The sequence below is a fragment of the Manis pentadactyla genome, chromosome 10 (genome assembly GCF_030020395.1).
Source record: "Manis pentadactyla isolate mManPen7 chromosome 10, mManPen7.hap1, whole genome shotgun sequence".
NCBI lineage: Eukaryota > Metazoa > Chordata > Mammalia > Pholidota > Manidae > Manis > Manis pentadactyla.
This window is the reverse complement of record NC_080028.1, coordinates 113,098,427-113,126,109: the sequence shown is the minus strand read 5'-3', so window position 1 is coordinate 113,126,109 and position 27,683 is coordinate 113,098,427. Positions and strand designations below refer to the sequence as shown.

At 36.4% G+C, this 27,683-nt stretch overlaps 1 protein-coding gene across 1 annotated transcript in view; it reads right to left on the bottom strand.

Moving 5' to 3' along the window:
- Nucleotides 1–27,683, bottom strand: part of PTPRQ (protein tyrosine phosphatase receptor type Q) — a 218,203-nt gene that overhangs the window by 149,011 nt on the left and 41,509 nt on the right. The window contains exons 13-20 of the mRNA XM_057488019.1: nt 23,286–23,463; nt 21,712–21,873; nt 21,428–21,607; nt 20,720–20,827; nt 20,295–20,576; nt 11,210–11,392; nt 10,765–10,866; nt 7,224–7,344 (exon numbers count right to left, since the gene is read on the bottom strand). Coding sequence (XP_057344002.1) covers nt 7,224–7,344; nt 10,765–10,866; nt 11,210–11,392; nt 20,295–20,576; nt 20,720–20,827; nt 21,428–21,607; nt 21,712–21,873; nt 23,286–23,463 — 1,316 coding nt within the window. The remainder of the gene's footprint in view (nt 1–7,223; nt 7,345–10,764; nt 10,867–11,209; nt 11,393–20,294; nt 20,577–20,719; nt 20,828–21,427; nt 21,608–21,711; nt 21,874–23,285; nt 23,464–27,683) is intronic.

Sequence of the window (27,683 nt, the reverse complement as noted above, 5' to 3'; positions counted from 1 at the left end):
TTAACACACCACTCACTCCAAGGGACAGATCCACCAGACAGAAAATAAGTAAGGACACAGAGGCACTGAACAACACACTAGAACAGATGGACCTAATAGACATCTATAGAACTCTACACCCAAAAGCAACAGGATACACATTCTTCTCAAGTGCACATGGAACATTCTCCAGAATAGACTACATACTTGGCCACAAAAAGAGCCTCAGTAAATTCCAAAAGATTGAAACCCTACCAACCAACTTTTCAGACCACAAAGGCATAAAGCTAGAAATAAACTGTACAAAGAAAGCAAAAAGGCTCACAAACACATGGAGGCTTAACAACACGTTCCAAAATAATCAATGGATCAATGACCAAATCAAAATGGAGATCCAGCAATATATGGAAACAAATGACAACAACAACACTAAGCCCCAACTTCTGTGGTACACAGCAAAAGCAGTCTTAAGAGGAAAGTATATAGCAATCCAAGCATATTTAAAAAAGGAAGAAAAATACTAAATGAATGGTCTAATGTCACAATTATCGAAATTGGAGAAAGAAGAACACATGAGGCCAAAGGTCAGCAGAAGGAGGGACATAATAAAGATCAGAGAAGAAATAAATAAAATTGAGAAGAATAAAACAATAGCAAAAATAAATGAAACCAAGAGCTGGTTCTTCGAGAAAATAAACAAAATTAGATAATCCTCTAGCCAGACTTATTAAGAGGAAAAGAGAGTCAACACAAATCAACAGTATCAGAAACGAGAAAGGAAAAATCACAACGGACCCCACAGAAATACAAAGAATTATTAGAGAATACTATGAAAACCTATATGCTAACAAGATGGAAAACCTAGGAGAAGTGGACAACTTCCTAGAAAAATAAAACCTTCTAAGACTGACCCAGAAAGAAACAGAAAATCTAAACAGAACAATTAACAGCAACGAAATTGAAGCGGTAATCAAAAAACTACCAAAGAACAAAACCCCCAGGCCAGATGGATTTACTCGGAATTTTATCAGACATACAGGGAAACATAATACCCATTCTCCTTAAAGTTTTCCAAAAAATAGAGGAGGAGGGGATACTCCCAAACTCATTCTATGAAGCTAACATCACCCTAATACCAAAACCAGGCAAAGACCCCACCAAAAAAGAAAACAACAGACCAATATCCCTCATGAACGTAGATGCAAAAATACTAAACAAAATATTAGCAGACCGAATTCAAAAATACATCAAGAGGATCATACACCATGACCAAGTGGGATTCATCCCAGGGATGCAAGGATGGTACAACATTCGAAAGTCCATCAACATCATCCTGCACATCAACAAAAAGAAAGACAAAAACCACATGATCATCTCCATAGACGCTGAAAAAACATTCGACAAAATTCAACATCCATTCATGATAAAAACTCTCAACAAAATGGGCATAGAGGGCAATTACCTCAACATAATAAAGGCCATATATGAAAAACCCAAAGCTAGCATCAAACTGAACAGCGAGAAGCTGAAAGCTTTTCCTCTGAGATTGGGAACAAGACAGGGAAGCCCCCTCTCCCCATTGTTATTCAACATAATACTGGAGGTCCTAGCCATGGCAATTAGACAAAACAAAGAAATACAAGGAATCCAGACTGGTAAAGAAGAAGTCAAACTGTCACTACTTGCAGATGACATGATATTGTACATAAAAAACCCTAAAGACTCCACTCCAAAACTATGAGAACTAATATCAGAATTCAGAAAAGTTGCAGGATACAAAATTAACACACAGAAATCTGTGGCTTTCCTGTACACTAACAATGAACTAATAGAAAGAGAAACCAGGAAAACAATTCCATTCACAATAGCATCAAAAAGAATAAAATACCTAGGAATAAACCTAACCAAGGAAGTGAAAGACCTATACCTTGAAAACTACAAGACGCTCTTAAGAGAAATTAAAGAGGTCACTAACAAATGGAAACTCATCCCATGCTCCTGGTTAGGAAGAATTAATATCGTCAAAATGGCCATCCTGCCCAAAGCAATATACAGATTCGATGCAATCCCTATCAAATTACCAGCAACATTCTTCAATGAACTGGAACAAATAGTTCAAAAATTCATATGGAAACACCAAAGACCCCAAATAGCCAAAGCAATCCTGAGAAGGAAGAATAAAGTGGGGGGGATCTCGCTCCCCAACTTCAAGCTCTACTACAAAGCCACAGTAATCAAGACAATTTGGTACTGGCACAAGAACAGAGCCACAGACCAGTGGAACAGATTAGAGACTCCAAACATTAACCCAAACATATATGGCCAATTAATATACAGTAATGGAGCCATGGACATACAATGGGGAAATGACAGTCTCTTCAACAAGTGGTGCTGGCAAAACTGGACAGCTACATGTAAGAGAATGAAACTGGATCACTGTCTAACCCCATACACAAAAATAAATTTGAAATGGATCAAAGACCTGAATGTAAGTCATGAAACCATAAAACTCTTAGAAAAAAACACCGGCAAAAATCTCATGGACATAAACATGAATGACTTCTTCATGAACATATCTTCCTGGGCAAGGGAAACAAAAGCAAAAATGAGCAAGTGGGACTATATTAAGCTAAAAAGCTTCTGTACAGCAAAGGACACCATGAATAGAACAAAAAGGTATCCTACAGTATGGGAGAATATATTCATAAATGACAGATCCGATAAAGGGTTGACATCCAAAATATATAAAGAGCTCACACACCTGAACAAACAAAAAATAATCCAATCAAAAAATGAGCAGAGGAACTGAATAGACAGTTCTCTAAAGAAGAAATTCAGATGGCCAACCGACACATGAAAAGATGCTCCACATTGCTTGTCATCAGAGAAATGCAAATTAAAACCACAATGAGATATCACCTGACACCAGTAAGGATCACCATCATCAAAAAGACAAACAACAACAAATGTTGGCGAGGTTGTGGAGAAAGGGGAACCCTCCTACACTGCTGGTGGGAAGGTAAATTAGTTCAACCATTGTGGAAAGCAGTATGGAGGTTCCTCAAGAAACTCAAAATAGAAATACCATTTGACCCAGGAATTCCATTTCTAGGAATTTACCCTAAGAATGCAGCACTCCAGTTTGAAAAAGATGCACCCTATGTTTATCGCAGCACTATTTACAATAGCCAAGAATTGGAGGCAACCTAAGTGTCCATCAGTAGATGAATGGATAAAGAAGATGTGGTACATATACACAATAGAATATTATTCAGCCATAAGAAGTAAACAAATCCTACCATTTGCAACAACATGGATGGAGCTAGAGGGTATTATGCTCAGTGAAATAAGCAAGGTGGAGAAAGACAAGTACCAAATGATTTCACTCATATGTGGAGTATAAGAACAAAGGAAAACTGAAGGAACAAAACAGCAGCAGAATCACAGAACCCAAGGATGGACTATCAGTTACCAAAGGGTAAGGGACTCGGGAGGATGGGTGGGAAGGGAGGGATAAGGGCAGGGAAAAAGAAAGGGGGCATTACGATTAGCATGTATAGTGTTGGGGGGAGGCACGGGGAGGGCTGTGCAACACAGAGAAGACAAGTAGTGATTTTACAGCATCTTACTATGTTGACGGACAGTTACTGTGAACGGGAATGTGGGGGGGACTTGGTGATGGGGGGAGCCTAGTGAATATAATGTCCTTCATGTAATTGTAGATTAATGATACCAAAATAAAATAAAAGAAAAAAAACAGTAAAATAGCATGTCAGTAGACTCTTTCTGACAGACGGTACAGCAACCCTGGCTCAAGTATTTCTCCCCCCACAGGAGTGCTAAGATTGTAGGCTAGTTCTTTGTGTTTTTTTTGGCTACTTGATGGTTTTGATGAATTTGCTATGATCCAGGGGGTGTCATAGTCAGCCTTTGGCTAGAATTATGTTTCAGCAGTCTTGAAATGAGGCCCCTGACTCGGTCTGGTACAAACTCAGGGAATGTGAATTCAACCATGATATTCTTTCGTATGCCTCTTGGTATCTGCTGCTTAAAAGGAGGATTCCCAGCTAAAAATTCATAGCAAAGCACTCCACAGCTCCAGAGAACCACTTTCTCATCATGCATCTCAGGAGCAGAGTCCCGAGCCACAGAGGCTGGTTCTCCTGGAGGGCGAGGCATGTACCAGCCACCTCAAGTCTGCAATCTGAAGCTTTTCAGCTGGTCCAAGGAGCAGGTTCTCTCTGTCTCAGTGCCTCTGAATAATTTTGTTTGAATGACAATGTGAAGGGCTTACTCCTTCTGCTCAGGAAGGAGAGAAAAATGACTAGTCACTTAGAAAGTGTCTGTCCTCAGTATGTTACCATGCCCAGCAAACGAATTGCTCCTCTAGCAGATTCCCCCAGAGCTAGGGAAGGGTGTGGACCAGGGAAGGTAGATGCAGAGAAAACAGTCAAGAGCATCTAGCTTCTTGAGGGCTGAGGCAGACATGCTAAATTAAGAGCAAAACATTAGAACAGGTCTGAGGTTGAATCAAAGATAAGGGCCTTGGTTCCTTTTCACCAGAATGATTGCCAAAAACCAGCGGAGATGAGCCACAATATCATAAACATGAAATTCCATCACCCCATTTTTAGTGGGCTTCCCTATACCTAGAATCCATCTTTGGAAGTGAGATGGAAAGGGAAATCCCTAGAAAGAGCAGGGAAATGGCACTAGTGGGGAGCTGAACTTTACACGATGATCACGGTACTGGGGAGAGACTGTACAACGTGAGACTAGAAACCGCAGCCAGGAAAATCACGATTCTCTTTCACTAATTTGTCTTGTTTTCTTTTCTTCTCTTTCTTTTGTTTTTTTTTGTAACTCAGTAAAGTGCTGTCACAAATCTTGGAGTCATCACCATTGATTCAAAAATCTAGATATCGTCATTGATACATCTCTCTCCCTTTTTTATTTATTTATTTGTTTTTTGAGAGGGCATCTCTCATATTTATTGATCAAATGGTTGTTAACAACAATAAAATTCTGTATAGGGGACTCAATGCACAATCATTAATCCACCCCAAGCCTAATTCTCATCAGTCTCCAATCTTCTGAAGCATAACGAACAAGTTCTTACATGGAGAACAAATTCTTACATAGTGAATAAGTTCTTACACGGTGAACAGTACAAGGGCAGTCGTCACAGAAACTTTCGGTTTTGATCACACATTATGAACTATAAACAATCAGGTCAAATATGAATATTCATTTGATTTTTATACTTGATTTATATGTGAATCCCACATTTCTCCCTTATTATTATTATTATTATTATTATTATTTTATTATTATTTTTAATAAAATGCTGAAGTGGTAGGTAGATACAAGATAAAGGTAGAAAACATAGTTTAGTGTTGTAAGAGAGCAAATGTAGATGATCAGGTGTGTGCCTGTAGACTATGTGTTAATCCAAGCTAGACAAGGGCAATGAAACATCCACGGATGCAGAAGATTTCTCTCAAAACAGCAGGGGTGAGGTTCTGAGCCTCACCTCTGTTGATCCCCAATTTCTCACCTGATGGCCCCCCTGCGACTGTGCCTGTCTTAGGTTGTTCCTCCCTTGTCTCTCCCTTTTTTTAATCTCCACAATCAATCCATCACCAGGCCCTGTCAACTCTCTTTCCTGAGTGTAGCAAAAAGCTGCCACTTCTCTCCTCCACCACTGGTATCATCTGCTGCCAGACTAATAAAATACCTCCTACCTACTATCCCCACCTGCACAATTCATTCTCCAAGGTATCCAAAGTGCTTGGAATTCTCTAACAACTCCCGTCATACTTAAAGCGAAACACCAAAGCCTTGGCTCAGCCCCTGACCTTTGTGTGCCTCCTCCCTCTCAGTGTAACTGTCTCTAACCCCAGCAGCATCAACTTCCTCTCTGGTCTTCCAAATGCCAAGTTATGTTTCACAGAGCCTATGGAGTTGATGTTTTTTCTCCCTGGAAAATCCCATCCTGCAGATATTCACACAATAAGCTCCTTCTTGTCAGATTGCAACTCAATGCCACTTGTTTAGGAAGGATTTCCCCAGTCATCCCAACAAAAGTAGCCCTCTTTCCCCTGCTTCTCCTCATTTGTTTCTGTTTGTGGGTATATAATCCAGTTATCCCTTTAGAATGTAAACTCCTTGAGGGCAAGGGGTCATATGTGTGTCTTGTTCACAGGTATCTAGGTACTCTCTCAATATTGTTGAATGTAGGAATGAAACAATGAATAAATGAGTGAATAGGGTACTAGAGGGAAATGGTTACCTTCTACCTACTACTTCTCTTCCCACTAAGGTTTCCATGTCACTCCCAATTTTGCCATAAGAAGGCAAATAACTAGGAATCAGGCCACAAAGAAAACAGGAAGTATAGTTTTAAAGAGCAATATGCAAAGGGTTTAAAGAGAGATTGGAGAAAGAAAACTCTTTTAGGAAGAAGAGTAGATTTCTTTAAAACATCATAGTCTCTCAATGCTGTACCTTCCAAGTTAGGAATATAAAAGTAAGAAGTGTTTATGTTTTATCAAACACTGTGTAAATTGTATTTTTTTAGCTGAAATATTTAAAATCCACTAGGAAATATATTGCATAACTGGTGAATCCTTTTAAGAGGATTTACATTAGAGTAAAGTTAAGATTTTTATCTACTGAGTTTTCATGAGCAATGCAGCCATGTAATTAACTGACAAGAGATGTACTATTGGACTTCATCTTTTTCACAACTGACCCATAAATAGGTAATGAAGATAAAAGTGGTAAGGAAAAAAAGAAATACATTGCTTATATTTCAATGGAAAATTGACCTTAAATGACATCTCTGAAGAAATATCTTTCAATTAAATTTTAGTTAAAATTATTCTGCTCAAGGAAACTTAAAAAGAGAGTGACATAGAATATTTGTGTAAAACTGAAAGACTTTAAAATTATATTCTTGTATTCATTTAAGTTACTCAGTGAATGATTTTCAGGAGAAGAAATTTAGTATAGTTACACATAATATATAATTGCTGCACATTGCATTATGTTATTTGACTATTCTTGGACCTCTACATAGTATGGGAAAAACTTGTTTCTTAATAAAAGCACATTAACTAGCCTATTAATAATCAGGTTCCTAATGTAGCATCACATTCTAAAATAAAAAAGTTACATTCCTGTTATGTTACAGATTAATACTTGTTCTCAGAACTATTTCCAAAAGAGAAAAAAAATCTTACCAGACATAAACTGTGTAATAGAGGATAATTCCATTTGGCTCCAGCGGTGGTTGCCATGACAACTTCACTGTGACACCAGACAACTGTTCCACAGAGAAGTCGTGGGGGGGAGAATCAGGAGCTAGAAAGTTAAGGTATAGAATAATTCATTTTATTAAACATATATGAGAAAAGGATAAAAGGGAAATGTACAAAGTGTTTATTATAAACATTCTGGTAAATGAATAAGGTAAAGGTCCTTTCTCCATGAGGAGAGGAGACTAACTGATTATTTTCAAAATGAGATGAGAAAAGATTTTGCATGGTGCTGTTAGAACATCTGTTTCTGTGATTCAATGGAAAAAAATATTTCATGAGAAAAAAGAACAAGGGACATGTCACAGTGATTCACCTACTGTTCAAGACATTTTGGTAATTTATCATCCTCTAGTTAAAGTAAAACTATTGGGGTGAATGAATATAATATACAGTTTAAAAGGCTCCCCAAACAATAAAAAGAGGTGGGAAAAAATCAGACATCCAAGAAGTGGGAAAGTGATAAGCATAAAATTGGGACAGCAGTTAAAAACTGACCTCACAAATAAAAACTACATTCCTCAATTTCAGTTGTGTCATTAAACTGTAAAATAATATCAGAATCTGTTCACTGAGTCTTCAGAATTGAATGGTTTGCAAAGGAAACAACAACGTAGCACATAAATAAAAATATAGACTGATTCTAATTCGGGTCTGTTTCTGATCTACTATAATAGTATAAGAATTCAAATACTTTTTCTATTCTGCATTGAATAAACACTAAAAAAATTACTGCAAGTAGTTAGCCAAGTTTACTTTCAGGTAAAACATTTAAATTGGCATTTTTCAGTTGCTGTGTAACAGCATAGAATATCTTAAAATATTAGCATATAACTTTATATATAAAAGGGTATAAACTACTAAAACATTGTTCTTTGTTATAATTATAACTCATGTAGCTAACAGATACTCAGGGAATTTGTTCAGCTCTTTGGGCAACATTAAAATTGATAAATTAATATGTGTCGACATCACTTTTTCCAATAATTTGGAGAAAAATGCTACCTGAATTATTTAAATTTCCTTTTGATCTTCTGAATAATCTCAGCTATAGTTGTGTGTGTATACATGCATGTATGTGTGTGTTTTCATTACTTTGAGAACAATAATTTTCAAAAAAATGTATTGAGCAGGAAAAGGTTTATGGGATAAACTCTAAGAAATAATGGTGAGAGCTGTATTTATATTTTCATTTGGTATTCTCACTGGGACTACAATAAAAATGCTATCAAATATTGGTCACCACAAGAATCCATGTATCATTTGGAGACGTCTCTTTCCCAAGATATGAATTACTTCTGAGAACTCTCATTTGTCAAAATGAGAGCCTAGGAAAAATGTTTTTCCTAACATCTTTGTAACATTTAAGTTTTGTTTATTCCTGGAAAAAAAGGATTTCAATTAAAAGTAGCACTGATTTAGAACATAAAATGTTGTAACTAAGCATTTCTATTCTATAATATGCTTTAAGGCTTTAATGTAGAATGTCAGACAATTCTGGTTTTTTTAATATTTAATCTTCAGGGTATGCTTGGGTATTTTCTTGTTTATGTAAAAATTTTTATTGCTAAGCACATGTAATTAACATGCTTATCTAAAAATACTACGTATCTACTATAGTAGACTAAGTTTTAATCACTTTGGCATTTGGTATTATTATTGGTATTATAAGATTGGAATAAATAGATACAATATCTTCTGCAGTCTATCTATTTCATCAGGACAGAGCAGATGAGAATTGATGAGAAGGGTATTCTTAAGGCCCTCACCCTCGGTACATGGCATGATCTTCCCGATCTCACACCCTCCCTCTTTCCTCATCTGCCTTCAGGTCACAGCTTAGATATAATTTCCCCAGTTAAACTTTCTCTGATATCTCAGAGTAGCTAAAATCTCTTTTGTTCTGTTGAATACTTTTGGGGAACACTTACACCAGTAATAAAATTATAAAAAGTATTTTTCTATGCACTTGTCAAATTTAGATCACTTCTACTAAGCTTCAGACTCCATGAGGGCATTCTTCATTCTGTTCCTCAGCAATAATATCAGTCACTCGGCCAAGGACTTGGAAGTTTACCATCACTGTATTTTTAATAGCCCAGGTTAAATCAGATACTTGGTTTAACTTGAAACTATTGACTTAATGGTAAAAACCTCTGCCTGTTCAAAATATATGTTCACTCTTGGTCCAGTTTTCTTTGTAAATAAATGGCTACTATATCAAGAAAGGCATTGCTAAGATGATTTAATACACCTTTCTTAGACATTATCTAAGATAGAAAGGAGAGCGAAGCTTTTCCCCTAGCCTTTAACCATTGTCCTGTTGGGAAGGATTCATTTAGTAGGTTAATGTCCAGTTTGATAGCAAGAAGAATCTATGAAAAAATGAAAATTTGGACACATAAGTTTTAATGGTGAAACAAGCATAGTAAGTTGAGTCTATCACTAAGGAACACTAACCTCGAGAGAAGACTTACAAATTGGGGCAACCCAAAGCCCCTGCCAGGATGCTTTGGTGAAGTAATTTGGTGGAGGGCAAAACAGGGAGGAACCTGAAATAGGAGGACTCTGAAGACTTTATTATTTTGAATAAACTAAGAATAATGCAGAAAAAAGCCTTCCTTCTAGAAGTATAGAATGCAGATTCTGTCCAGTGAATGACTAGTATCGGGACACTCACAGGGTGCAGCCCAGCACGAAGATGGGGAACCTTGAAAGAAAGGGGGAAAAGGATGCTCTACAAACACTTATGATACATCCAGGCCCACCCTTCATGGCAATAGGGCTTCTTTTTACAAAAAAAAATCTTACAAGATAAATGTGTAAAACATAAAATGCAAATCCAAATCCCAAAAATATCCCTCAGAAGTAATTTTCTTAGTATGATGTATGCTTATAACATGGTGATGTACTAGTTTAAAGTAGTCTCAGTAGTAACATTGATTTTATTCAGGTTAGGAGAAGGTATGTTAAAATATTTAATATAAAGGCTATTAACATTTAGGAGTAGCATTTTGGCAAATAATGTAGAGAAATCTGGAAAACAGCCTGAACTCATTAGCAAGTTAATCAAATATAATAAAAATGTTGCACAGTGACATAACAGAATCTACCACAAAACTTATGTAAATGTCTATTCTTACGAATGTTAAAATTCAAAAAAGGAAGTCATAACATACAGTAGTTGATGTTGAAGCCATTCAAACCAAAATTTTAGCCTTAAAAATTCCCATAAAAAAATTATTGATTTTTTACAGAGTACAGATGACTTCAGAATTTTTTTTAAAGGACTTAAACTTAATTGTATTTAATGTGAATCTGACTTTGCTAGCTTCTTGTGAAATCTTGGCATAATGCTGGCATGGCAAACAACTGATTCCTCAAGCGAGGGGCATTTTCACATTAAATCTGCATTCTAGATCCATGTTATATGAGATGTGATGGATTCAAGGTATACTGTATTTACCATCTTCTTCTGTCAGTACACTTATGGGTGCACTCCGCACTCCCTCCCCTTGGAGTGTACTAGCAGACACCTCAACCATATATTGGGTATATTTCTTCAGTCCTAAATAGAAATAAAATAGGTAAGTTAAGACTTACAAAATACCACTGAGTGATGTACAAGAGGCAAACTATGAAATGGTTCTTACTCTTCCAAAATAAAAACGAAATGAGAATATAGCTCTTTTTTATAGTAAGGCCCATTATGTTATAGGGTAATGTGGAAAAGGATTGATCTAGAGTATCCTTTCAAGTGGCCTGAAATAAAATCTTAGCTTATTTAACCACAAAGCCAGAATGGTCATACCTTGTATAAAACTAATCACACTCACCATTTATAACAAGTTAATATTTGTTGGCCATGCTGTCAATATAAAGGTAAATACCTAACACTAGGCTTATTTTACCTTTAATGTTCTGGGTCAGATAGGTTGTATTTATAGCTCTTTCCTCATTTTCATTACTTCTCTTGAGATAAATTGTATATTTTTGTATGATTCCATTGGGACTACTTGGGGGAAGGAATGATAGCTCAATCTCTCCAGAAGAAATATTTTTGTAAGTAATATTTTCTGGTGCACTATCAGGCACTGGAAAAAAACACAAAGATATATATGCATAAAACAATTCCATATTATAAATCTATCCTGAAAAAAAAAAACCTATTCTGCTGAAGTTTCCCCAAGTGCACTAACATATGTATACATATGAACGTTCACCAGATAAACATCCTGAATGTAGTAAGGTGTAGATAAATTATACACTTAAAATTGTTTAAGAAAAATTTCATCTCAAAAGAGAATTTACCCTATAATCCTATAGAAAATGCTTATATGATGTATTTTTTCTTGGAATATTTGGGATGGCATTAAGCTGTCTTGCATTGCAGAACATACAGATAGAAGTAAGAAGATTGAAAATACCTAAAAATTGATTCTGTCTTTCATTAATAATAATAATAATATATAAAAGGTTATTAATCAGTTTTAGTATACAAGATCAATTGATAAGGCAAGGAACTTTCATACATATAATGTTGCATATTATGACCTGGTAGCAAAGATACCATTAAATAAAAATTAGTTTTATGTGTCTACTAACATTCTTAATGTACTGAATGCAAGGGTTATAAAATAGTTCTCTGCATATATTCAAATGCTAATACTACATATGGGATTCTAATTCTGGCAGAATACTGGAGTGGACATCCTAAACTGAATGGCTATCTTTATTAAGATAATTAAAACTCTTCATGAAATTAAAACAAATTTTTTCTTTAAAGGAATCGCAGAGTTTACAGTAAAGTTAGCAAACTGTGGTAGCCAGAAAACAAAATCAGAAAATTAAAAAAAGAAGTTTTTTAAGTAAAAACAGATAATGGAAGCTGATAGAAAGCCAGCTTTGCCTTTGGAGGGTACTGGTCAGTCCTGTGACTTTGAGATTCTGTGTTAATAGCTGTGCGGAGTACGAGATAAAGAGGAAGCCTCTGGGGGCTGGTAGGAGGAAGGTAAGGGATATCCCTGCCTAAAGAGCTGGAACCCCAAAGGAATGCAATCCCAACCAGGGTCATTACATTAGAAACTCTAGGGGGCACCTCGAATTCTTCTGCAAGGTATCACAGAAGTCAGAGTGAGTGGTAACTCCTGGACGTTCGCAGTGTGGTGTGTTGTCTCTCAGGCAAAGGAGAATGAGAAGTAAACCCATCAGGCAAAACAGGACAGAGAGGAAACTTTTATTGTCTAGGCATTTGGATGGAGAAGTGAAAAAGAAAGGAAAAGTATGCAGTTTGGAACTGCAAGCCTATCCCTATGAACATATGTGGCCCACAGAGTTGGAAAAAACTGCTATTTCAGAATTTAACTTAAAATAATTATAATCCTGAGCTGCTATTGCTCATAAGCAATTAGCGAAAGCAAACATAAATTCTCTCAGAAGAAACTCAAGTTCAACTCAGGCCAGATAAATTAACTCAGATGAAATTTCAAGGAATATGAGCTCACTGATAAAAAGCCCGAAATGCACAAGGAAACCAGGCACCAACAGTTAAAAGTCAGCAAAGGAGAGGAAAAAGATCACACACACACACCCAGCAGACTTCAAAAGACTTCAGATATTGAAATTATCAAAATATAGAAACATGAAAGTTTAATATATTTCACACAATCAAATAGATTTGAAAGTATCTAGAAAATACTTTATTTTAAACTTTTTGGATAATAATGCAAATAACCAAGCAGGTTTGAAAGAGAACCAGATAGACCTTCTAGAATAGAAAACCAAATAACAGAAATTCTCTTGGTGTATAAAAGGACACATCATAGTTAGAGAGAAATTTAAGGAAAAGGATGATAGTATTTTAAAAAAATCAAGACGGTAGTTCAGAGAATAAAATATGGAAAATATAAAATGGCAATTAAGAGACATAGAGACTATACTGAGGAGTGCTAAGATAATAGAGAAATGAGAAAAAAGAATTTTTTGAAGGGTTAATGGCTGAGACTTTTCAAAATTGTTGAAAGATATCAAACTTTAGATTGAGGAATCTCAACAAATTCTAAGCAGGAATTATTAAAGATCATATTTAGACACATCATTGTGAAAGTACAAATACCAAAGAGATCTTAACAGCACCAGCAAAATAACAGATCATCTACATAGACAGACCTCAAAGGACAACTGACCTCAACTAAAAAACAATTGGAATTCTATTCCAGAAATACTAACAAGAACAAAATAAAAACACATTCACACAACCACAGAGAATACCATCAGTATACCTCAATAAATGAAATTGCAAACTTTAGGCAGAAAAACACTTACTGGAGATGAAAGACCACAGTTGCCAAGATAATGTTTAACAATTGACTCCATAGAATAATAGCAATAAATGACTAATTTGGGGAGTTGAACAATACAAACTAACAATGTGAACATTATTGCCAATAGAGAGTCCTAAGATGCTTTCCTTTCAAAAGAGCGAATTGGACCTTTTTTATTGGCATTCTAACACAATGGAATATAAAAACTGCTAGTAATAAATTTAATAAAGAGAAAAAAATTCAGAAACCTTGGAAGTGTACTGCAGTCCCCCTAACGCCAACTGTTACCTGTTAGGCAGTGTGTCACCTCTAAGGCAGACTTCATAGGGAAAAATGACATAAGAAAGTTCTAAAAGTTTGGAAAGGATTCTAATTTGTTTGATGTAGTAGAAATGTAATCCTACTGCCCCTTCCCAAACATTCAAAATCTTCTCTAATGCCTTCCCAGGCCAACCCATTACATTGAGAAAAATCCTCAGCAAATACTCTGAATGTTTTCTTAAACCTCTGGCTCAGTGTAAAATCATGGACTTGCAGAGAACACTACATCTCAGTCCTTCTGGGTAACAGGTAGTTGTTCATCTTTCTCCTATAAGCCCTATAACCATAGGACCCAGGAGTTCAGTAGTTGTATTTATTGCTCTTGTTTGCAATAACCAGGTCTTTTCTCATTCTTCTTTCCTAAAGAGCTCTGTATGCTATACCTCCTTAAAATGGTCATCCAGTGATACTGTAACTTCTTCAACCATCTTAAAAGTGGTATCACCTGGATGACTGACTTCCTCTCTACCATGCAAATGACCTGTCTGTTTCCCTGGATTCTGATTCTTTTATCTCCATAATTCCAATCATCTTTCCCTCTATTTCACTTTAACCACTAGCTTTCATGGCAACACCCACAACCTTGTCATTTTCAATAACGGCCAGTATTCCTTTCTTTGGTGACCACCTCTTACCTTTCCAGTTTAATGAACTTTGAATGGCTAATCCAACAATTCTATGACCCTCATCAAATCTGCACTGTTGATCACCTCCCCTTTGTTCTCATCTTCCTACTTACTTGGGTCAATCACTAAAATACCTTCCAGAAATCTTATCAACTACTTTTCCAGTCTTACTTTGTGGCAAAATTCAAATTGCGTTAAGATGAACTCAGGGCTAGGTCCACATCTGCAGTGTAACAGCTGAAAATGTCTGAACTAAACACAACTCCATGCTGACTAGCCTCATTTAAATTTATGACCTCAAATTTCAAATGAATCTTTTCACCAACCAACAGCCTATATGTATTTTTTTAGTCAACTCAGTCTCCCATTCAGTCAATGTATGTTTTTACCATTTTCTCTTGCCATAAATATCCAGGATCACTTCCCCTTCCTTATTTAAAGCTGACAAACTTGTTTCTCATTTCATTGAGGAAATAAACACTCAGACATTGTCTTTCTACCACTAGTTTTCCTTTGACGGTCTTCCTTCCTTCCATCTTTCCAAATCCTAGCCCACTACCTGTGCATGAGATTCCATTCCATCAATCCAGTCAAAGACTTCAGACTTGAAGCATTCTTTCTCTGTTGTTGGTTTTTCTCTCTTTGCTGAATTATCTCTACACTGTATGTATATATATATATACACACACACAGAAACACACACATTATATAAAGTAAGTTTTTCCTGAATTTCAAACTTACATATCCAATTGCCTTGATAACCAGCACTTGGATATTTCAAACATGTTCAAAACTGAAACTGAATTTCCTCCAAACTGATATCTTCCCCTGACTTCCCTCAGTAAATGTCACCAGCATTCACCCAGACCAAAAGCCTAGCAGTTGTGAATTTTCTTTTTTACTCCCAAATCCAACATATTCAGTTGCAATCTTTTACAATTGTAAATTACATCATGTTCTTGTCTCAAAATTCTTCAATAGCTACCCACTAAAGTTAGACTCCAAACTTCTTAAAATGGCACCCAAGAATCTTCATGGCCCAGCTCTGCCTGTCTCTCCTCATCTGCTAATTTCCTCCCAATAACTCATACTGCTCGAATGACAGAAATTGTCTGCTCTTCTTCAACCACATAAAGTGTCTTCCCACTTCAGGAACTTGGCAATTGCAATTCTTCTTTCTAGAATACTTTTCTTCCTTATCTTCATCTAATTTAATCCTGTACATTATTAATACCTTTGGGTAAATAGCACCTCCTCTGAGAGGCCTTTTCCCAGTCCTTTATCTCAAATAGCCTGCTCACTAATTTATCATTCTCTCTTTTCTTTCCCTGAAATTATTTTCTTCATGGAATTTACCACTACCAAAAGTCATTTGTATTATTTGTTAACTGTTTATTCTGTGAAAGTTCTAGAATGTTAAGTTCCATGAACACAGGAATTTTGTCTGATTTACGGCTGTATCCAGTACAGGTAGCTCAAGATGTAGAAGCCATAAAAATCTGTGCAGTGAATGAATAAATAGGTTCAACAGGATGGAGAATAGATTAAAACCAAGAGAAAAAATCACAGCTGAGAAAAATAAGATTGAATTAAATAGGCCTTTAATTGCAAGAATAAAAGGAATTAGTAATGCTATGGTTGAATTTCATAACTTAGCATAATTTCTGATTTCGAAAAATTCTCATTGGAATTTGCAAAATTGTCCCTCTGGACTTGCCTTCCTACCACCAGAAGTCAGGACACAAATATGCATCCCTGACCCCAGGCTGCAATCCTCTGCATTTTTATTCAATTCTTAAGGGATAAGCAGTGCTGGGTCTTCAGGGAAAATCTAGCAAGGGAGAAAAACAAGACAGACGTAATTATATCCTGATTTGGGAAAGTGACGAGGCACTTGGAGGTTTCTGAAAGGGCGCAATGTTTCCAACTGTAGATGTATTAGATAATATAGATTAGTTATGAATAAAAAGTAATTATTATAATCAGAATATGCTGAATCTATTTAAAAGCTAAAAACAAGAAATAATTTAGTTCATGATGATACTAAAGGAGGAAGTGAAAGTTACTCTGAGTATGCCAAAGAATTGTTGCTGGCATGCAGAGTTTTACTAATATGTAGAGAAGTTAAGAAATGCTATTCATTAATATAAATAAATTTATAGAGTTCTACCCAAAACTTTGGTCAACATCTGAGTTACTATCCACTAGTGGTTGTTGCCACTAGTGTGTATTCAAAGTATCTGGTTAAAGGCTTACTGTAAAGAACATTTATTTTAAAAAGGAAAGAGAATATATATAGATCATCAAAAGGTATTTTTATGAGAACTTAAAAGTTCTTTATGTGATCACTGAACCCTAAATATGAGAAAATATAATCTTGTTTGTTTGTCAACTGCACATTCTCTATTTAACACCCCCCCACACACACACATTCTCTCCTCCCAACACACACACAGTGAGATCAATTGTATTGATCTTTCCTGCTTGAACACAAGAGTATTTTACTCTCAAGCATTAGTAAACTCTGATTCCCTGATCAAGATAAAGCATTTGATAAATAATTTCCTAGTATTTGTAATTAGCAGCATTCACACATTCCTGAGCACACCCCTCAATTTCTCATGAAATAATATTGAAAAACAGGCTCTTTTTTTAATAATTAGAGGATGAATCTATTGTATTTAATAAGAATTTTGAGCCTTGGGAATAGATAGTCTTTCTTGAGCACATCCTGCTTCAAATAGCACCTTGAGACTCTACTTTAATTCTAGCCTTCTCCAGTACAGAGGTTCCTCATAAAACTAAAAATAGAAATACCCAATAATTCCACCACTTCTAGGAATTTACCGAAAGAAAGCAAAATCCATGATCTGAAAAGATACATGCTTCCTGTGTTTATTGCTGCATTATTTACAATAGCCAAGATGTGGAAGCAATGAAAATTCCCATCATATCATTCAGCCATAAAAAAGAAAGAAATCCTGCTATTTGCAACAACATGGATGGACCTACATAACACCTACAGGGTATTATGCTCAGTGAAATAAGCCAGGTGGAGAAAGAGAAATACCATGTGATTGCATTTATATGTGGAATGTAAAAACAAAACAAAAAAAATGAACAAAACAGCAGTAGACTCATAGACACTGAGAAGTGACTGGTGGTTACAATGGGGGAGGAGTTAAGGTGGGTGAGGGGAATAAAGGGGCACAGAAATTCTCAATCATAATATAAGTTGGTCACAGGGATGGTGGTACAGCATGGAGAATATAGCAATGATTCTGTAATATCTTCCTATGTTGACAGATAGTAACTGCACTAGTGGGGGTGAGGATTTAATAACTGGGTAACTGTTGAACACTATGCTGTATATTTGAAAACAATATACAATTGTATATCAATGATACTCCAACAAAAAAAATTCTAGAGTGCTCTCTGCAAAAAGAACTAAAACTGGTGGCTCAATAGTAGCAAACATGATCTAGAAAAAGTCACTAATGTCAATTCCATAGTCCACTTCCATCCAGACGGAGAACACACTGGTCTTGGGAGTACCCTAACTTAGGACAGAGAGGCGGAAGCTAGCAGTGTGGGCATTGAACCTGATGCTCTATCGTAGGCTTCTTTTGCTTTTGAAGAATCTAGTGTCAAGATGACCCAAATATACCCACCCAAAAGGGTGAGCCAGTGAGCCCCAGTATAAGTGGTTCCTCTATCTCTTTTTCTCACTAGCTCAGGGGCCTAGAGACAGCTGTCAGGAAGCTTACCTTCAAGTCCCAATATTGCTTGTTATCTACTCTTTTTGAGTCATTTTACTCAAATACCCCTAGATATCCTTGTCTATAAAATAAAGGGTTCTATGTGTCTCCTAAGATACTTTCCAAAACTAAAATTCTCATTTTAAACTACAGTTCAAGTTAAATTCTTATATCCACTTAAGGTTTATTATCCCTGCCTTAGAAGTAAGCTCATACAACAGATAATGAAAGAAAAATTAAATCCACTTTTTCATAAACTAAGTGAAAGCATGCATGTAGTAATTAGCAAACAAAAAGATTATTTTATAGGTAATCATTAAAACAAGATGTTCTTGATACTAGGAACACTTAAATAGTGAAGTATTTGATGAGCATTCATGAATATGGTGATTGTTTAATATCGCAACAGGATCTTATTTTCCTTCCGCGTGCTGTGCAGAACCCCAACAGCAAAATATCACTCAGTGAACACAGAAAGGACCTAGATATATTTTCTAATTTACCAGTTTTGCCCATGACTTCCAAAACAGCATGTATAGTGAACGGAAATGGGCTTTACAGTCTGATGGATATGGGTTCCAGTTCAGCTCCATCTCTTAACAGCTGGGTGACCTTAAGCAATTAAACACCCACCAATTAATTTGAACTTTAGAAGAGAGGAAACTCACTTTCTTCTACAGTGCTATGTTCCCAAAAGGAATTGGCATAATGTAAATATTTGTTGAAAGGATGAACGTCTCACAGCTCAGTTTTTCATTAGTCAAAGAAGATAATACCTTAATGCTTTATTCTAGAACTAAAAAGACAGTTTTTGTGAAAGCCAACAGCAGAGCCAATGGCAATTTGCAGGTGTTTAAAATATGTTTATTTCTTTCCTTGACCCAGCATAAAATAAAACTAGGTCGCATAAAGAGTAGATATTTTCCCCAAAATACATATTCTAAGTACAATATCTATAAAAGCAATGAAACATGCCAATATATAGTCTAATACCAATTAGAGTTATGTGAAGGGATAACTCCTGGTGACATAAAATGCTGCTTTCACTACTGTCTTATTCTTGCAATTACAACTGTTGCTGTCCTCTATGGGCCCTCTTGTGCCGTCTCGTTTCATTAAGTGCTGTGACCATGGACAGGGCCTCACCTACAGCATCTCTTTGAGCCATATGAGATTGTTGATATTTGGCCAGTTATGACCTATAGGAATAACAATTCCATATGGTTCAGCCAGTTGCAAGGCAATACATTTTTTTAACATAGAGATGAAACAGTACCTTTACATTTAGTTCTTACTTCTGAGCATTCATTCTAGAGTTGGCCTAAGAGTGATGCTTCCAATATGTTTATAAACATAATATAAATAATAAATTAAGATCATTAGCCAAAATGTCTTGCCTCATGCCATTTGCTCTTGCATCACTGAAATTGAAACACAAGTGACCCCTTGCTTGTGTAATATCCTTCGGGTGGGTTATCTCCTCGCTGCCCACCCAACAACCCCTATCATGTGCATTCCACCTGACTCCTTAAGGTCCAGGTCAATGCCACTCCTCCATAGGCTCCCCTAGGCATGCCTTTCCGAGCTCCCACTCGGCACCTCTATCTATCCACATACCTCATTAGAGTATAGGAATCTGTTCTTATGCGTGTGCCTCTGCTTTTACCTAATTAGAAGGCAGATAGTTGTTCAACCCCAAATGTATAGGTCCACTGGAAGAATCTTTGGTTTCTCAACATCTTTCATTTTAAAAATGAATTTTTATTTTGGAGTCTCCTTATATGTAAATCAGACTTTAAAAATTTGCACATCAAGTCTTTTTCCCCACACTTTACCAGAAAAAGCAACTAAATCCCTGGATTATACAAAGCAGAATAATGAGATGTTTTAGATCATATAAAATATAAACAATATGGCAACGGTTTCCTTCATTACTGTGTATTATTAAACAAAGAACTAAAAACTCACCAGTCTCAGAAGTCCTTACAGAGAGTAAAGAAGATAACTGATTGCCGTGACCCAGTCTGGTATATGACCTGACAGAAATGTTATAGAGGGTATAAGGTTTCAAGTCTCTTAAAATGATGTTTGTTGTTGAGGTGTTCTTCATAAATAAGGTATTTATATTTTTATAGAGAACTTCATAAGCAACAATAACCCCATTGGGTTTCTCAGGTGGTGACCATTTCAAATTTATTTCACTTGCATTAACTTCAACAACTTCCACATCCTGAGGTGATGATTCTGGTTCTGGGGAAAGAAAACAAAATGTTAAACACATGCATTTTTTTAATGCTTATTTCTACAGGCACTAAAGGCAGAGTGAGGTAGATGGCAGTAAGCACGAAACACCACTTGCTTCTTTTGACGAAAACTGCACCTGATATTCTTACCATCTTCTGGAGTTCTCACAAAGATGTCATTTTCTTCAGACAAAGGACTTTCTCCAACATGGGTGGAGGCAGCCACTCTCATTTTATATTTTGTGTATTTCTTTAACCCTATAATGACAATAGGTAATTTGTTTAAAATCCATAATACGCCATTCCTGGATTAGTGTCATTTGACATAGAATAAGGAAAATAATTTATTTGGGAGACTGGCTCTCCAAGTCAGTTTTGTTTCCAACCTCCCAAAACTCCTTGACTTGAGGGGCTATCCATGTGGATTATGTGTTTTTAGTTTTTCCCTCAACTATCAAGGCAATAATCTGAGGCTGAAAAATAATGTTGGCACATTGTAAGGAATATATAGTTGGTTTGGCACCAACACCCTGTCAGCTGAATAACTTCAGCCTATTTCCACAGTCATTCATCCAAGCATCCAATACTTTCAATCCTGGTATTTCAATGTTTCAGATATAAAATTCCCTGGGTTAAGTATATTCCTATGACCTTGTGATCTGATGATCTTATTTCTTGGCTGATAGATATAAAGGAAAACGCATTTAATCAAGTTATTTCTGCACATATTTTTCAAGATATCCATGGCAGCCCACCAAAATCAGGAATGATACAGCACATGTACTGCATGTGTAAGTCATACAGAAAGATGCATGTTTTCCATCAGAATAGAAAAGTTAAAGAAAGGGTGCATCCTACCTGTGATGAGAAAGCTGTTGTCTGAAGTAGTCATCTGGAATGCTCTGTTTGCACCCAGTTCCGCTGCATAGATTGTGTAATGAGTTATCTTTCCATTGGGGTATTCTGGAGGGTCCCAATATAACAAAATAGATGAGGAACTAATATTTTTATAGTTTATAGTTTGAATGGAGCTTGGCACTTGAAAAGGAGAATGAACAATGAATATGAATGTAAAGAAAAAATATTACAATGTGCAAGAGCAATATTGCCAGGTAATTGTTTCAGAGGAAATACATTCTTACCTTGCTCACGTGTCCTCACACTGAGAACCGTTGGTGGTCCTTCCCCCATGATGGTGAAAGCAGATACACTAATCATGTGCTCCGTGAAAGGTACAAGTCCCCTGATAACGTGAGACAGCTGTTCAGCAGGGAGGTCAGTGATATGCTGATTCCTTGTCGTTCCTATTGGAAATCCGTTTATAAAAAGGTGTTTGACTTCACAATTAAAATTATTTTTGCTCCACAGTGAAATCTTAAACTTGATTTCACATTATGTGTTAATCTCTTAACGTGCTCTTTTATATGAAAGGCAGATGTCCAATTAATAATAAATATGCTGAATACCCCCCAACAGTATCTCTAAACATGTTTGTGCTCATTATACAGTTTTGCTACTTATTATATACTATCCTAGAACATGAGCTTAGTGTTTTGACAAAATGTAACTTTCTAAAAGGACTGTCTAGGAATTTTTCTGAAAAGACAGATTAGATAATAATATCAAATCAAAGTGTTATAAATCAATGCGAGGTTATAATGGGAAAGTTATAGAAATTAGACCTTTATTTGGACTCAGAATTCACCATACCTTTATTAAACCCAATAAAGCTTTACAGCGCACATAACTGACACATAAATGTATTTGAACAGAGATTTCAAATAGTGTTAGATTTTTAAAATGCATTAATTTGTTAATTTTTAAATTTTTACCTTAAAGTTTATCTTTTATTTTATTAGTTCATGCTCCCGACAATGTTAATTGGCAATTAGAGCAAATGTAAATCATTTAAGGAAATATCTATACCAGAAATTGTAGGCCTCTTTATTGTTACTGTCGGCCCCAGTCTTCTTTGTACAAAACAAACAATAACTGAAATAAACATATATTGATTGTAATGTGATATTTCTGACTAATTTTACTATTAATAAAAAAAAAACACTTCCAATGTAGAATGGGACAAATACCAAATCAGAGAAAAGGCAATGAAAAAAAAAGTATTATTTTCCCTTAGCATTTTAGAAAAACCAGGGAGATAATTTCGATCTATGTCATCTAACCAAGAATTTTTATTTGCTATATATGGCATTCTTCTTATAGAAACAATAAGATCCACTGACCCTGAAAAGCAAGTGTGTACACTAATAACATCAGGTCGTTTGGATCATCTACACCTGTTTATCACTCAAGTTGTAACTTTCTGACCTATTTACCTTTAGTGACATTTGAAAACCTATTAGTCAAAAGCTGCAGAGAGTGTGAGGCCTGTAAATGATGTGAAGATATGTTAATCCCTTCCCATCACACCTGCTTTGGCAACTGGAATAACTGATTGTCTATGCAGCTTGGCCCACAGACTCTAGGGTGCTACGTTCTCTAGAAGGAAGGTCAGATGGGTTAGGAGGGGCTGGCTTCTGCCTGTGTGGCATTTCCATTTGCTGCATGAGGTTATCCGAACAGTCAGAGGAGAAAAAAAATCTGACTCCTGTCCATGAACCATTAATAATTTGGTTGAACTCTAAGCTAAGGCACGTATCTGTGCCAGCTAATACTGGGCACTTAAATATACTTCATAGAACATAAAAATTGTACCTACCAACTGCTGAATGCTGGTCTTCAGCTCCATTCCATGCAGGAAAGTTATTATACAGATGATGATTGTACATAACTGAAGCAAGTGAGTACAGGTCAGAAGACATCTCTGCTGAACCCTCAAATATTCCTGTCTTTGACTCTATATTCACTGTTTCTGGAACTATGGGGTTGTTTATGTACTGTAATTCAAAGTAGATATTTACAAAGCTTTAAACCATTGTACTTAATAATAGTTAATAAGCTAATAAACATTCCAAGATTTCATTGTGAAGGTACTAAAACCCTACATCATTGTAACATATTGTGATTACTAACATATCATAATATCTTAAGAGATCAATATTGTATTATGGGAAGAAGTAGATATTTTGTTTCTGACTTGAGTTAAGTTCTTTATTGTAAAATTAGACATCCTTATGCAAAGGTGTCATGACTAAAATATTTTAACTGTTCACCCCAAAAAAGGTAAACCTTCTGAGTATATTCCTTTATTAAAATGTGTTATGCTTCACTTTCTGTGTGTTTTCATTTGTATACCAGGTGTGAGAGACCTGCATGCCTGCTTGATATGTGTCAAAATAGTAGTTTATGTATGAACGTGAAGTGACAAACATGAACAAAGCCAAATGGCATAATTATCAAGCAAGGTTCATGGCAGACCTACCCAAGGCTTAGGACCTAAGGAATATTTTAAATAACTGTGATAGTTCCTGGATCTCATGACTTAGGTCATGTATGTCAAGTTCACCACAGTGGCAAATATTGAAGTAAAAATACCAGAAGCAGATCATGGAAAAATGCAGAAGTTTTTGTTGGTGTCTTGCCAATGAGTTTCAGCCCCGGACAAGTTCACTATGGATCCAATGAGACCAAAAAAAATGGCAGTGAATTGTTCTTGGATTAAAAGGGTTATACCCAATGTTATTCCCACAATGGAAGGTCAGTCACTAGAATCCCATTCACTCAGAGCGAGTCTGCATGTAGCAAGCCAGTCTCTGCCTCTGGGCCTCTCTACCCGCACAGCTGTCCTCTGGGCCTCTGTCCTCGGCGCTGCCACCACTCCAGCCTCTGTTCTGTTCTCCTGCAGCCTTGCAGCCCTGCCACTGTGTTGTGTCCAGAGCACTGGGTAGAGCTCTTTATAGAGTCCACAGCCGTGTATTGCCCACACATGTTTAGTGAGCTAGCCGACCAGGGCCAGATGAGAATCCTGGTCACAGGAACCTTCACTTTATCCACAGTTGGGATGACAAGACAGCTCTGTCCCTTCTCCCTCCCCACACAGCATAACTGATAGAATGAGAAAAGGGTTTTGGGGCCAAAGAGTATTAGGTAGTAGTATTTTTTGTAGATTGTCAACCTTGGAAATAAGGGTACACATTAATCAAAGAAAATAGCCAAAAGCAATGTGTGGACATCAGATTTTAATTAGTACATTTTAAACAATGTAGACTTGGAGATAATCAGGGAAATTTGAATACAGTCTAGGTATTAGATGATACCAAGACAATATTAGTCATTTTGTTAGTTGTGGAAATCGAAGTATGGAAAGAACTAAAATGTGCATGTGTTTTAGAGACTTGTACTTAGGCATATGGGAGCAAAAATGATGTGGTCTGTAATTTAGTTTGAAATCTATCAGAAGCAGCAGCAAAAATGGGAGATAGCTGAGGCACAAATGGCCAAATCTGATAATCACTGAATGCAAAGGATGGGTAAGTGGGTTCTCATTATATATTTTCTTTTTTAATATACCTATTCACAATTTTCCAAACTTAAATAGTTTTGGAAAAAAGAAAACACTGAAAATCACTCTTTTTTTAGTCAATTCCTTTTCAAGTTCTCCTTCAAAACTCACCTCCAAAACCCTTTTGTTTAAAAAGAAAAAGTCATTCTATTCCTTCTCAAGTCCATGGTTGGTCTCATACCTTCAGAATTTATAATTAATTCATAATGTAGGTTTTACTGTCTATAAGTTTTGGTAAACAGTCTTTTAATTATCTTAAGAGGATTTGGGGTTGTCTTTACTCCTAAAGCCAAAAGTAGGTTGTTTTATTTCTATTAGGATAAAGCACTTGGTATTTTATTTTAAAAAAATAGTAGATGCTCAGGAAAAATCTCAGGAAGGCCAGTAATTTTGAGACAGTTTATTTAATTATCTGCAAAGACATGTCACTTAATATCAACTTTTCTCAAAGACAGAAGAATGAAGAAAAGATCCAAGGAAATCTCTAGTGCTCCAAATATTTATAAAATAAAATTATCTAAATCTTGCTACATATTTAGCCAGAAAAGTATTGTGATGAAAAGCAGGGGTACACTTCTAAGATCTTCTCTAAAAGGCTGGTGATGAAGAACGTGGACGGGGAACCTTCTACGAGACAAGTGAAAGGTCTTCTGGCGTCCAGCAGTTCCAGCCCTGCCTCCTCCAGGAAATCAGGGAGGGTGTGAATCACAAACACGATTCAGAGATACTATGGTATTCTAGTCAATAGTTTATGCCTGAGCCACACAGTTGTTTTCACTATCAATCGGCTGCTCTTTGAGACTCTACTGTGCACAGAGCACTCGAGCAGGTACAAGGAAGTAGTACAAAGAATTTCCCTAGGACCTATGGTTTTTTATTAAATCTCTCAATATTTTTTCCCCACGTCAGATAAGTTATTGAGAATTAAACCATAGCATCCCATCAATTAACTAAGTTATGAATCTCTGCTGACAAATGGCCATTTCAAGGTAAGAGCTGACCTGAATAATTTTGGCTATCTGAATTTCTGCAAAATTCTAGTAATCCAGAAAGACGCTCCTTAACTAGGGTAATGATTTCAACACTGGTTTCATAGCAGTGCAGAACATTACTATCACCAAGACTGCCATGTCATGACTATTTCACATACTTCGCCTCCTAAAGAGGCATTATAGATTAGATTTTCCAAAGGATGAAAAATGAATCATTTTAAGAGCAGAAGTAATGGGAAGTAATCAGAACTTAAGAGAGTAATGGGAAGGGACTGCGAAAGCAGGTGTGGAAATGAGGGAAATAGAAGAGAAAAGGCCTAATGCAACCTCCAAGTCTTGGACTCATCTAGCTGGTTCAGGGTTCTCGACCTCACCACTACTGATATTCTTCCTTAGATAATTTTTGTTGCAGGGAGCTGTTGTGGGTGGTGTAGCAAGTTTAGCAGCATCCCTGTCCCTTCCCAGGAGAATCAGCCTCCCAGTTGTGACAATAAAAAATGTCTCCAGAGATTGCCAAATGTCTCCTGCAGAGCAAAACTGCCCCTGGTTGAGAACGACTAAGTCAAGGAATGCTGCCATTCATCAGCATGAAGTTCCTCCCCTGGGCTTCCCAGGAATCTTTGGAATTTATGTGAAAGAATTAGAAGTATTCAGAGTTAAATTCCTAATCCACCTGAATAAACCAACCTGACTCTACATGTAATAATCTTCATTACACCTAATGTGATTTCATTTTATTTTTTTAAAAAACCTTCTATTATTAATCCATCACTTCAGACTCACTGGAAGTCTGCTGAATTAAATGAACAAAAAAAATTTGACTTACTCTTTAAAACACTTCTGTATTTTAGTATAGACTACAATATGATTTATGCTGTTATCAAGCAGGGGTAAAAAAGAAAAATTAGCTATTAGCATATGTTTGGAAACCTCCTAATGGATACTGTATCGTTCTGCACATTACCTATGTGACGAATCCTAAAGGTTTGATTCTGTTTGTGTTCCTAATGCTCAAAAAACTTGCCTCAGGCATTATTAAACTACTCTCAAATCCTGTTCTCAGCCTCATTCAGCAGCAATTGGCCAAGCATTTAGCTGGCTTTCTTCTCAAGCCCACCAGTGACAAACACTGACAGTTTAGAGAAATGTCTTTCTGGTATGAGAGTGAGGAGTTAGATTACTTAACTAGATACATACTCACTGTCTCCCTTTGTTCTCAACACTTATTTATTTACTTCTCTAGGTTAAATAATATACCCAAATCTGGGAGGATTATTCTAATAGATGTGTGAAATATAAAATAACAGTCTGGAACAGTGTGGTGACAGACTCTCAGGCAGTCTCCCTATTGTCCCTACCTCCTGCTGTTCATGCATTTCTATATCCTCCTCTTGGGTGGGAGCTGTGGTGCGCATCTAGCCAATAGAATAAGGCAGAGTGATGGAATGTCTTGCTCATGATTACATTATATTAAATAGACTCTCCTTGCTGGCACAATGAAGTAAGTGGTGATGTTGGAAAAGTCCTTGCGGCAGGACACTGTGGGAGAACTCTGTGAGCTAGAGCTAAGGTAGTCTCCAGCCAAACAGCTAGCAGGAAAGTAGAACCCTCAGTCAGAAGGAAGTTAAATCTGCTAAAAGTATGAGTTAGTCCAGAAGTGGCT